The following is a 13,533-nucleotide window of genomic DNA, read 5'->3' as shown; positions in this document are numbered from 1 at the left end:
TCTTCAGAAAAGGGCTCTAAGCTGCTAGTTTCCTGCCTGAAGAGGTCGGGGGTGTGCTGTTGGAGGGCCACCCCCAAGGAGATGCCCTGAAAACACCCTGAGAGGCTGGAGAGCTCAGCAGGGTGCTGTCCCAGGCACCGGGGGACGGGCTCTGACAACGCCCAGAAGCAGCCAAGGGCAGATTTCAGAGGCGCCGTCAAATAGGCCCTCTCCTTCCCCTTATGCCTCCCCCCTGCCCTCTGTTCCTTCAGCCCTGGGAGGTGCCAAGAGGTGGGAGGAGGGGGCAGGGTGGCAAGAAGCACTTGGCTTCCAGCCTAAATCAGGCCTAAGCTGGAAGAGGGGAGAAGATTTAATTTTAAATGCATTTCAGGGTTTTGGCTATTACACCAGACTGGACTTACTAGTTCCTGAAATGAGACCTATGCTAAAAGTGACCACAGGACTTACCACCTAAGAGTAGCTGTCCTAGAGGAATTATGAGACTTGCCAGAGATCTCATCTCTGGGGACAGAGAAACAGCCACGAAAGTGGGTTTGTGAGATTGCCCTACCCAGTCCCTCTAGTTGGATGCAACGATCTCTGTTTCATCCTAATATAACCATGGTGTGTAGGTATTATCCCAACCTACCAGTGATGATGGAAGGAAGATTCAGGAGTTTAGGCAAATTGCCCTGGGTCTCAGGTCGGTAAATCTCAGAACCAGGTCTCAGCCCCGGGGTGTAGGACTCCATGTTCCATTTTTGGCTCTCTACGCTGCAAGGCGTTTTCAACTTTACTTCCAGACTTTGCATGTCTTGCTTGTAGGTCCCTGGTTCTGAACTGGCCTTCTCACTATTGATAAGCCAAGTCATCTTTAACCAAAAACAGAGGAGAAATGGTAATACGTGCAGGTTAACAGAAGGGAGGGGCCATAATAGATCATTCAGGTGAGAACAGTGAGTTAAGAGAAGGGAAGAGCAGGTGGGGAGGTGATAATTGGCTACCACAGCAACAAAGGCTTGTCAACAGGGGCCGGGAGGGGAAGGTGGCACGAGCGGAGACAGGAGGAGCTTTGCCCCCTGTCCCTAGTGCCCCCTTACAGTTGTTCTCAGCTGCAGAGTCTGTAGCTCAGGTGGCCATGAGAGCCCTGGAGACCCTCTTGGCACCCCTTTGACAAGGCTGCCTTAAATGAACTCTATTCCTTGGGAGGAGAAGGGAAAGCTTACAGGTGTAAGAGGGGGAGTCATTTTCACAGGAGACTTTTCCCCAAAGCATCGTAACTGAAATGAACCGTGTCAACCCCCTCCAGTAACTAGATGGCGAGAAGCACTTATAGACAAGGCTCTTTTAAAAACTCTCCCCTATGAAGACACGTGGAAAAGAGAATTAATAGAGAGAATATTAAAAGTTAAGCTTTAGTCTGGAACAAATGCATCAGCACTGTAAGTTACTGGTAGCTGTGATGTTAAGAGGAGCTACTGTGGTGCTTGAAAAGGTTCACGGAGAAAACATTCTGCAGAGCAATCAGGAGCAGAGACTTTGAAATGCTCTAGGTTGTGTTTATCTGCCACAGGGACTCAATCACGGTTATGCGAAAATCTAATAGGGTTTTCAGTTCTGGCTGGCTGCTTGTTTGTCAGGTATATTGCTACAAAACTCTCCAACTCAAAAAAAAGATGGAAAGAAATAATTAGAAAATAAACAGCAAAAAAATACACATAGAAAACTTACTAGGTGCCAAGCACCACTCTACATATATGTGATCACAACAACCCTCTGAGGCAGGTACTACCCCACTCAGGGTGGGAAGCTGAGGCTGGAGGGCTTTGCAGGCTCGGCCACGGCTCTGCAGCCTGACTGTGCTCGGAACCGCTGGTGGTGTGATGCCTCTTGTTTGGCACTTTCCCCCTCCTCCCTGTCTTGTATCACTTGCCAGTAGTGGCTGCTGGGCTGTTCTCAGCTCCTCCCTTGGAAGAGTGTAAGCTCCTGGGGTCTCCTCCTGCTCTGGTGGCTGTCATTTGAACATCTTCATTTCATCATCTACGAAATGAAGACAGTTGTTTGTTCTCGGTGCTGTTGACAGGCCCTGCTACCGCTATCATTACAGGAATCCCAAAGTCCTTTGATTATCCTCAAAATGTCTACTGCTTGGAAGGTTATGGAAGCACTAGGCATTAAAAAAAAGGTCAGGAAAAGCACATGTCAAATTTAAAGAAACATCAGGCTAGAGACGCTTAGACTGCCATCCTCTACCATGTCCCTGAGAAGTGGGGAAATGAAACCAGAACCTGTCAGTTATGATAAACAATAAAAATAACTTTTTAAACCATTTCATGTTCCAAACCATTATAGACCATGTAGATGCTCATATTCCAGAGGTGACTAGAGGTATGAATGCCAGTGTTGGAAAGAACTGTACCCTTTGAAGGTGTGCAGTTAGTTATTCAGGGCAAAGGGATTCCCAAAGTCAGTCTGCCATCAGTAACTCATTCCTTAATCACGACTTCGGGAAGATAAAGTGGCAAGGCACACAAACCTGAATGATATAGCAGACTTTCGCAGTAATCCAAATTCTCTGGCCACATGAATTTTAAATGACATATATGGATAGCCTGCCTCATTCATTCTTTCAGTAAATTACTATCGAGCACCTTCTCTATGCCAGGCACCAGGCTAGGAGCTGGGGACACACTAGTGAATAAGGCAGTCTCTACTCTCATGGAACTTATTTAATTAATGATACAATTAGTATTTAATTATAATTGTGACAGATGCCGCAAAGGAGAAGTATAAGATGAAAGAGAACATATACTAGGGTGACCCAAGTTAGTCTGAGAGGTTAGAGAATGCTTCCTGGAGAAAGTGATGTTTAAGGGGGAGATCTTAGGGGTGAGGAGGCCTTAGCTAAGTGAGAGAGGGATGGAGGGTAGAGCCGGTGGTGCAGAAGGGTTACTGGAGAACCTGAAGGCAGGCCCTTGTGACTGGTATGGAGTGGGAGTAGCAGGAGATGAGACTGGTAGATGATGCTGCCTATCTCCACCACAGTGGAATTCTGTAAGCCCCCTGGAATCCATGAAGTATAGAAAGGCAGTCAGTCATTTCTTAGAGGCCCCAACTTTCGAACTTAAACATGGTGGCCGATAATGTGGGCTCAGTCTTTAGGAAGCACTCTCCCGTATTTCACAGACCAGATAAGGAATTCTTATCATCCTTTTCCAGATGCCCAGATTGTCCCAAGTACCTAATTACAGCAAGACAAACCAGCCTGGCCGCCCCACTGAATTAAACAGGCAGGAGTTGTAAATAATAACACATCATCTCCACCGTCATACAGCAGAATCATCTGACCCCAACTGGAGAATTAAGCAATCATAAAATATCAGAGCCACCTACTGCCACAGCCAGCCTCCGGCCCCAATCTCAGAAAGTTAAAAATGAGTGGGGCAGGTACGTGTAGGTCTACATCAATAAAACCCCGAACACTCCACCTCGAAAACTTAAGCTTCTCTCAACCTTTGTATCCTTTGTAATCAATCAAAGCAGACTCACCCTCACCTAGAAAAATAATGCTCCTCCCTAGTGCATCCAGCAGATGGCTGGTCTCAGAACCCCCAAGTGCTTTACAAACAATAACTGAGCCTCTGCCATACCCCAGTTAGAAGGCATATTTTCACTCTATAGCTGAGGAAAGGAGTTAAAAGACAAGCACAATGTCAAATGTCCAGTGGGGGAGGGGCTGCTGAAATAATTACAACATTGGGAACCTCATTCATTCCTGGGGCTCCTCATAAACCCAACCAGAATCATGGCTGGCACTGAGCATTCTGGGTTTTTAATACTAGTGCTTAATTGAGGCTTGCTTCCTTTCCTCCTCCATTAGGCTTTCAGAAAACTTGTAGAAACTGCATGTTAAGGATCCAACTAGAATGTTCTTATATCTAATTCACACTGGATAGATACCCCTTAGAGCTGGAGTCTTTTACTGAGACAGCCTTTTAATATGAAGAGAAAATGATGTGATTCCAAGACTGTAACCCTGCTTCTTCTCTCTACCTGCACTGCCACAATCTCCTTCCAATAGCCCACTGTTAAGATGGCACACATTCGAAAATAAAGGACACACATGTTTTCTCAAAAAGTATTTTGGCCTTCCTTCAAATTTATTTATCATTTCTGACAAAATCAACTCACTGAGAATAATCCATTAGGTATCACCCCAACACCCACATTCTAGTCTCCGTTGAATCAAAAGAGTCTAGCCCTGTGTGGTGTTACTGGACTTGTCACTTTGTGACGGTTACCCTAACCCTAAATAGGTACCAACATATGAATGGCAGTACGGAAAAGTGGTTAAGAACAGATACTGGAGTCAGGCTTCCCAGGCGCCACTGTTTACTAGCTGTGTGATGGGCAGGTGTCTTAACTTCTCTAAGCCTCAGTTTACTTGCCTATAAAATGGGGATAGCAGGGTTGTGCTGAGGAGAAATGGGACAATACATATAAAGTGTGTAACCCACAGAAAACCCTCAATAAATGGTAACTGTGATTATTGTTCCCCTAGGAGATACTGCCTTTGGAGGGCATGTCCTCCACTTGTAAAACAGGCAGCAGGGGGTCCTGGAGCAAATACCCTGTGTTCCCACTTCCTAGAGTCACCAACAAGTCATCTTCTCTGTCCCAGGAAGATCACTTACATTAGGGCATCAGAGAGAACTTTGTTGCGGGATGTTTTTTTCTAAGACAAAATTAAGAGCCTTGAAATGAGACAAAGGAAAAACGAGTACCAGAATTGCAAAGTTAACATTTTTATTGAACTGAAATTGGTGTAGAACAACAGGGGCCACCACAGCTGCTGAGCTCAGTTAACTGAAAAGTCTCTGTGACATTTTACCTTGCTAACATGGTTTGGGTAGAACAACTGAGAAGCAGCGTAGATATATATGTATATATTTTTAACACTTCAAAATATTTTGAAATGAGCCTCATAGCCTTGTTCAGTTTTCAGGTTACAAAGAACATTGATAACATCTTCTGTTGCCTTCATTTAGTCGTGTCAGTTAATATCTTTTCCCAAAAGTTTCCTCTCAAAGCTGGCTATAATTTTTCCCCATCTGGTACAGAATAAAAGGATTTAGTAACACTTAGGCAAGTAATAAACAGTAAGAACTTTAAAAGTAGTAAAGGCAAAAACCACTCATACGTGACTCAACACTCACACGGCTGGAAAGATGATGAACTGGCTGAAGAGTTTCAGCCAAGTTCCAGAAACAAAGGACGCACTAGTGGAAGGGGTAAGGCAACCAAGCAGAGTGTCGGAACTGACGGACCATTTGTGTCCAAACCTCATCTCAACACCTTGCTTCAAACATGAAAATATGCATTTGTTTTACAGAATAAGGTGAAATATTTTAAGGGAAAAGAAAACTATTAAGGTTAAAGATCAATCAGAGATGAAGGAAAATTAATACTGGATTTTTATAATCAATGCATGGAGCTATGATATCAACTGACCACGCCAATTACTTTTGTGAGAGCAAGTACTGAACATCTATCACTACTTACAGTTGAAAGTTAACCCCTCTAAAGTATTCCAGGGGAAATAAATAACCAACGAGATAGGAAGTGAAGTCCTCACATAAAACAAAACCACATCTAGTTAATGTTATTTTGGGTTTGTATTAAATCAGCTGCTCGCTCATTCTGGAGTTAATTTATGGTTGTTGGTAAAAATCATCAAGAGTGCTTCAAATTATTTTGGATGAAATGTGATGAGCAAATAATAACAAACTCATTGTCTCATCTTGACAATGCTATTTTACACTTACTATTTCTCTCAAGAAAACCAAAAAAACAAAAAACGAAATAAATTCTACCAGAGTAACTGATACTAAGTGGCCACCCATTCCTGCAGCAATTATTTGAGAGAATCTAAAAATCTTGCAGTAGGAGATGAAGAATGATTATAAATATCTTAATAGGCTCACGCCCATCTTTAAAAGAGATGCAGCCTTAGGTAATAGATGCAGAGATTCACAACTCTCAAATCTGCAACTGATGATAGATATACATTTTGCAAGGATCTGCCCAATGTACACAACAAACATCTAAATTAAGGCTTTTATAGGTAGGTGGTCAAGTCTACGGGTGTGCAATGCTGGATTTTCATAAAGCATCTCCAGCTTCCATTATTACCCAATTTGTAAACCAGAAGATGTGCTGATGTAGATGGGTAGGAGCTCCAAGGGCTAACAATTAGCCAACTGGAAGGCTTGCCTTGTTTGTAAACAAGTTCTAAAATAAGTGTTAGCAGTGAAACAACTGAGAGGGTGCCACAAATGATGTAGAGAGGAAAAGTGATTTGCACCTGCTGACAGGGAGGGGCTTAAAAAAAAAAAAGCCAATAGCCGAACTTCTTCAGTTCAAGACTTTGAGATTTAGAGACCTAAAGGTTTAGCGTTACTTCCAAGCCAATTGTTCTCACACTTTAGCTTGCAAAATCACTTGGAGAATACTTATGAAAATGGGGCTATGTGGGCCCTATCCCCAGAGATTCTAATTTGGGTGATGCAAGTGGTCCAAGCACCTTGCTTTTGAGAAACACCACTCATAGCAAGTAGCAGCACACTATCTTTGATTAAAAGGCCATGATGTTCTAAGAAATGACACCCATGAGGTCATTACTTACAAATCCCTCAGGAGACTCTACCATATGATATGAGGACCAAATTTATCCCCAATTAAGTTTCCTTTACTGCTTTTTTTTTTTTTTCCAACTGAAAGTTTGATATCAGTGAACGCTGAGTAATGATTGTACCAATTCTGAGGTAAAAGGAAGAGCACCAGGGATCTCAATGCTAAAAGAAAATCGAATTCCCTAGGAGGTCCATGCTACGTAGAAATCAAATTGCTGTGGTAATGTTACAGAGTTATAGTGCACAGGGTCTTGTTTCAGTCTTTGTATAGTATACTTTTGTATACTTTTACTATATTATCTACTCTTTCCTGTTAATGTTTTAGAAGAACTCCAAAGAGAAAATTTCATCTACATGCTCTCTCAGGTTTTCTAGACACCAACATTTTCTGGTTTACAGCGATACACAACAAAGTTATTTATTTTTTTATTGTTTTGGATGCTGGAGACAAACATCTTTATTAAAGATACCACCAAAATTTTGGCAAACATTTCAAAACATATTTGTAAACATAATGCTTCCCTTTTAAACTGGCAGCACTTTGAAAAACAATACGATAAGACAACACAACTTGAATCAACATTAGTTCAAAATCCTTATATTTTTGACCACATAACTTATGTTCCCACATGATAAAACAAATGATAGTTTAAATCAACGTCAACAGATAAACTCCATGAAATGAAAGTTTGTGCTGTTTGATGAATCACAGTATGTTATGGTTAAATATATCCACTCTTTTTTATATTCCTGGCAGCCAGGATGAAAAAAAAATCTTTAAATATACATTTCATGTAGGTAATAGCTTCTTTGCATATCTCTCTTCAAAAATACTTTATAGCAGTATATAAATAGGTTACCTACACGTTTAATTTTATAATTTTGCCCCAAACTATAGATCTGTTTCATTTTCATAACATATCAATTTTGCCCAACATTAATAAAGTTGACAAACTGTTGAAATGGAAATGCTTTTGTCTTCCACGATAGAAGTAGCAATTTGATAGGAAAAAAAAACCTACAGTAACACTCATCAGTTGTTTCACCTGAGCGTTTGGCCTACTGAGAGTAGCAGCTTTTTTCCTTCACGCACGCTCACATCCACACCACCTCTGCACACATACAGGTCGAGCACACGCTTTCAGACGCTGGTAGGCCACAGTGTGCTTCCCATTGCTCTAATCAAGTGGGAAGCAGTGTAGCTAATGATTAACCACACTAGGTACACAACTAGCAAACACCTTAAGGCAACCATTGCAATGGGGGTTAATTTGCAGGGCAGATTTACTGTTCTAGATCAAGTCAGACTATATATACACATGTGTATATAGATCTATACACATACTCACACACCTTTCTATTTCTTAACCCTCCAAAACAATGTTTTAAGTTTTTTTGTATTTTGTGCAAATTTCTAAATGTTCTACCATTTAAGGCAAAGAGTTCGTATTAAGAAAGGTCAGAAAATAGGCTTATGTTTATCCAAAAGCATTTCACCTTGTACATTACTGTTTTTTTTTTTTTAAACACACATAACTTTGAAGTGTGGACACTAGATCCCCAATATCTAAAAAAAATCATTTCTAATGACAAACACAGTTTTTTAAGGAAAAAAAAATTGATTTGAAGTACAGACACTGGATCCCCAATATCTACAAAAAAAATTATTTCTATTGACAAACACAAGTCTTAAGAAGGAAAAAAGGACCAGAAAAAAGCAGCTTCAAAAATGCAAGGAAACAAAGTAAATGGGGGTTGGGGGGGGAAGGTAACTCAAGTTTACTAATACTGAAACTTCCAACAGGCAAAGTTTCATTTTTTAGAATTTGAGAGCAACTCATTTGGAATTTTAAATAAATAAGCTTAAGTTTATTCACATCTTCTGGTCCAAGCAGAGCTCTAGTGCCATGACTCTGCCTGCTGTTGGTCAAATTCACCTATTAGTCTTTTGATGTGAGCCAGCTTGTTATGAAGATACTCGCATCTGTATTTTTCTTCATGGTAATTGGGACTAGACTGTGGATGAAAACAACAGTGAGGAGTAAGACTGTGGAATTCATAACACTTCTCAACTAAAGGTCAGAAAACTAATAGTGATGATACCTACCTGTTTTATCTTCTGATATTCTTGTAAGACTTCTTCATGAACATTCTAGAAAATTAATAATTAGAAATCAGAAGAGAACTTTTTTCTTTGCAATGTAAACAGATAACACACAATTGGCAAGGGTGTGGGAAATATTAATGATGGAAATGTAAATTGGTACAGTCTTTAAGGAGGGCAATTGGCAACTGCCGTTAAAACTGCAAATGCAAAACTGACTCAGCACTTATACTTTTCTTTCAGATTTAATTGTGCCTGAGTGAAATGACACATGTACAAGGTTACTCACTGCAGCACTGTTTGTAAAGCAAAAGAAAGTAAACAAAATCTAAATGTCCATTAATCCATACAAAGGAGTACTAAGAGGCCATTAAAAAAGGGGGAAGTGCTTTATGTGATTACATAAAAAAATTCTCTAAGATATATATTGTCTAGTGAAAAAAGCAAAGCACAGAACAATTTATACAGTTTGGTATCATTTGTTTATAAGGGAGAAATAGAATATTATATTCTAGGAATTGTTAATGAAATCTGATAAATCATGTATCATACCTTAACTTACTGGAACATAAGACAATGGTGCATCTTATAAATGATGACAGCTTAGATTCAATTACATATGGTATATTTGTGAATTTGCTTGTGTATATATATCTTATACTCAAACAGACCTCTGAAAGAATACGATGGAAACCAGTAATACTGATTGCCTCTAGGGAGGAAAATTGGGTGGTAGGGGAAGAGAGCTAACCCTTATGTACTACATAACCTGATGTACTATGGATCTAAGCAGTTTCCAGATGCTAACATTTATTCTGCACAACTCTATCATCACCTCACTTTATGGATGGGGATTTTTAGAATTTTCAGTCAAGTTAAGTGGCTTGCCCAAGGTCACACAAGTAGAGCTGGGAATCAAATCCAAGCAGTCTGGCTTCGGAGCCTGCTCCTAACCACTCAGCAATTCTCAGAATTACATTTTAGTTTAAATATAATCATGGTATACTGGTAAATGACTATATAGAAAAAAATAACCCCCAAACCATATCACTGACCTCTTGCACTGCCAACCACTCACTCCTCTGGCAAAGTTTTCTATAACTCTAGGCAGCTTGTTTAAAAGATTAAGGCCCACTAATAGAAGACACAATGAATCTCTAGGGCACGGATGCTCTCAGGCTGTTTTCCCCATTGTGGGAAAACCCACCCCATTTTCTCATGTAGGTTCCTGTCAGAACAACAGTGGGCTAGGATGGAGGCACCATTTGCGGCTGTGAAATGTGACAAAGTTATCTGTCATACACAAGGAAGGAAACATACATTTATATCAATCCTTTGGCTAAGAGCTCTACGAACAATCAGTAAGCAGGTCAGGCTTCTACTGCTCTTTGTCAGCTGTAGTAATATTACCACTTAATGTAGGCAAGTGAAAACAGATTAATACCTGTTAACAAACGGCAGTCTTGGGAAGCTGGAAGCACCATGCTTTTCTTCACTTAAACCCCAAACCTGAGTGGTATTAAGCCCCCTTTATATTCTATGCCAGACTGAGGTTTAAAAAAATTTTTTTTAAAAATGTACTTGAAATAGTAATTTTGGGAATTAGCACCAGATGTAAGAGCTATAGTCTGAGTTGAGTTGGTAATGCGGTCAAATATTTTGATGCCAAATCTTGCTTTTTGTTTTTCCTATTTTGTTGTCTGTATTTTTCTCAGTACACTACACATTATATTACAGTAAGTATGTAAGTATATATTATACATTTTATACATATTATATTATATGAAAATATAGTTTTTCCACTGGAGGAAATATAGGATCATCATGTTTACTTATTTTCAAGAACTATTTCAAATATTTATTTTCCTAGCTAATTTTAAAGGAAGGCCTTTAATTTTGAAGGCCAAAAGCTGCAGAGAGGCTGGTCTGCGAGAGGACTTGCTCTGAAGGCTAGGAGGATGGCTGGGGATGGGAAGGGCAGAGAAAGAAAGAAGGTAAAATATGAAAGTCAGTCCATCTAGGAACAAATGTGTTTACCTGATACTCTTTTGAGCCTGGAGAAAGGCGCTTTCGCTGTGCATCCAGTTTGATAAATCTTCTAGCCACAGTCTCCATCCTGGCATGCAAGGCCCTATACTCATCATACTCAGCATTGAAGTCATCCTTGTAATTCTGGCGTTGCTCATAGGAGACAATAGCAATATATTTTCTAGTAAAAAAGACAAAAGATAAACGGAGAGTAGCTACAGAATAAACATGATGCAGAAGTCTGAGATTTAACACAAATATTTGGAAACTATATCTATGCGTGTTTCCCTAGACTGAATGCCACTCTGCCACTGCTTGCTGCCTTGTCACTCCTTCAAAGACCTTCCTGGTAAAATTATCCCACAGGAGAGTATAAGAACTTTGGGAAGAAGAATAAATGTGAAAAAAACATGGTGGCAATGGAATTAAAGTGCAACTAGAAGACAACACTTACACACGTGTAGCTTCCTAAACCTTTCTCTACCCCAAATAATTTACTACCATGCTAGCGGCAGAGGCCAACCCATCTGTTACGAGTCACATGGAAACAGAAGGATTGGAGGGGTAATGTGAAACCAGGAGAACGTCCCACAGTCACTAAGTGCTGAAGTCAAAGCTCTTTGTAGACCTGCTGCTTTGTTTTATCATTTTTTAAAAATGAGAGTTAGACCAGAAAAAATAAAAAAGGGGGAAAAAAGGTATATTTCTCTAGTTCTTTTCAAACAATGTCATACTCTGTGTAACAGAAAGCCAGTTTTATACTACTAGTTTATTTTCTTAATAAAAAGGCCACAAATGTTTTACTTCAGGGTGTGAATATCTCTCGGGACCTAGTGAATGAAGGCCACCTTCCCAGAGTGTCAGTTTATTCAGTGGTGGTAAGCCAAAACAGCATTTTAATATTAAAGTTAATATTATTTGTTTGTGGCTCTGGGCCTGGGTCTTTGTACTCTGTGCTCCTGTCATGGAATGCAAAATTCCCTTGACTTTTTGAGATAAAAATTGAGATTTCAAAGCAATTTCAGGCAGGTGGCAGGAGCTTCAGGGTGCCCCAGTGGGTATACATATACTCTTCATTGTGGAAAACTTTGGGAGTTCAGTCCTTTCCAAAATGGTTTTAGACATTCTTACCAGTTTTATTTAAAATGCAATAGCACAGATGCCTAGTTGGAAATGTGAGAAAAGTGATGCAGTGAGCAACCTTAATGTCCTCATTAATATTTTTATTCATGCTGAGTTAGACAGTGTGGAGGTTCAATTTTCTAAGTGTAATTGAGACAGTGGTAGTATGCTGATTTAAAGCTGCCCTGCTAGTGTCCTTGCTATAAAAGGAAAACTACCAGCCAAGCAGTGAAACAGGCCTCTCTAGACATGGGCTGTCCTGACTGCAGACCAGAGAGAGCCCGGGGGACAGAAAGAGGTTCCTGGGGATAAGCATACATGAGCAAAATGGCTAAACTGATCGTGAAACTCAGGTTCAATTTGTTATATAAAATATTTATCCCACTTTCTCAAAATCACACCTGAGGCCACACCCTCCATATTTTATTTAATAATTCCCTCAGGGAAAAGTACCAAACTGGCCAACAGTTGTGTTGCTATTATAGAAGATTATTTGGTTATACTGGCATTTTAATGAAAAGAATGTCACTATTTTTAATAAAAATTGTTATGGTTCTACAGCTGGCTCTTAATGTAGTGATGGAATAAAACGTTAAATACTTTGGATAATTCACAACCACAAGTAACCGAAGTATTCTTATTATATAAAAATTAGGAATACTGTGGTTACGTATGAATTATTCAGAGGCTGATCATTAAAGGTTTTATAGTATGTCCTTTTGGTTTTCTTAAGAAACAAGTTTAAGTTCTGTATTTTTAGTGATTTTTCTGAAAATTCATGCTTTCTCATCATTTTAAGAAAATTTGCAATGTTTATATAAGATAGCTTTTGTTAAAATAAATTGCTCTTAGGCAAACAATCACATAGGTTATGTACTTTCATGATTTTAAAAGAGCTAGAAAATAACAAACATACAGAAATGCACTGAGGCAGATGCAGCAACCATCCGTAGATCAGTACGTTAAAAACAAGTTATTAAATATAGAATTAACTGCTTAAGTCGACAAAACACAGCAACACTGAATCCATGGGGGAAAGGTTAGAATCATTTTTCAGTCTCCCCACATGATTTTGTCCTATGTAACACGTATACAGCACTATTAGAAAAAAGAGAAATTCAAAATCCGTCATAAGAGAATGAGAGCACAGTACTGCGGCTGTTATTTGAGGGGGCCAACTTTCACAAGACTTTTCAGGAAACGCATTTGGAGAGGTGAACGCCCACGTCAGTGGAGCCAGGCACTGTCCCCCATCCAGCCCTTCCGGGGCCAACGCAGTGGCAGCAGCTTTTCCAAGCTCCCCAGAAGAACTCTAAAACCATACACCACCTCAGATGAGAGAGTGCTCAGCATGGCTTCTTGGGTTCCTTTTAGTTAAGAGATGATAACTAGCATTACGGTTTCATGCTATATCATTCCCCAATGAGCATAGCTTTCACCACTACTGTTAAGCAAAAGTAACACATTTTTAGTATAAAATGTTCTCTACTCCGGAAATGAACATTTCATGGGACATGGAGCGCTAAACTGCATAGTTTAACTTTGTCCACCATGGGATGCTACTGATAGAGAAAAAAATGTTCATACAGCCCAGATTCCATTTCCAGT

The 13,533-nt window shown here is 39.9% G+C and overlaps 1 protein-coding gene across 7 annotated transcripts in view; it reads right to left on the bottom strand.

The window, feature by feature from the left end:
* Positions 1–4,768: 4,768 nt before the first annotated feature.
* ELL2 (elongation factor for RNA polymerase II 2) overlaps positions 4,769–13,533 on the bottom strand; it is a 73,092-nt gene continuing 64,327 nt past the window's right edge. For 2 of the 7 annotated variants that reach the window (XM_082458100.1, XM_082458106.1), the window contains 4 exons: positions 10,813–10,984; positions 8,779–8,823; positions 5,196–5,365; positions 4,769–5,090 (listed from right to left, as the gene is read on the bottom strand). In XM_082458100.1, coding sequence (XP_082314226.1) covers positions 5,033–5,090; positions 5,196–5,365; positions 8,779–8,823; positions 10,813–10,984 — 445 coding nt within the window. In that variant the 3' untranslated portion in view covers positions 4,769–5,032. Of the gene's footprint in view, positions 5,091–5,193; positions 5,366–8,120; positions 8,688–8,778; positions 8,824–10,812; positions 10,985–13,533 lie in introns of those variants that run through there. The other 5 variants (XM_082458102.1, XM_082458104.1, XM_082458103.1 and 2 more) reach the window with 5 other exon arrangements.

Source organism: Balaenoptera physalus, assembly GCF_965194825.1.
Source record: "Balaenoptera physalus genome assembly, chromosome: 3".
Classification (NCBI taxonomy): Eukaryota; Metazoa; Chordata; class Mammalia; order Artiodactyla; family Balaenopteridae; genus Balaenoptera; species Balaenoptera physalus.
This window is presented reverse-complemented; position numbering and strand designations above follow the sequence as displayed.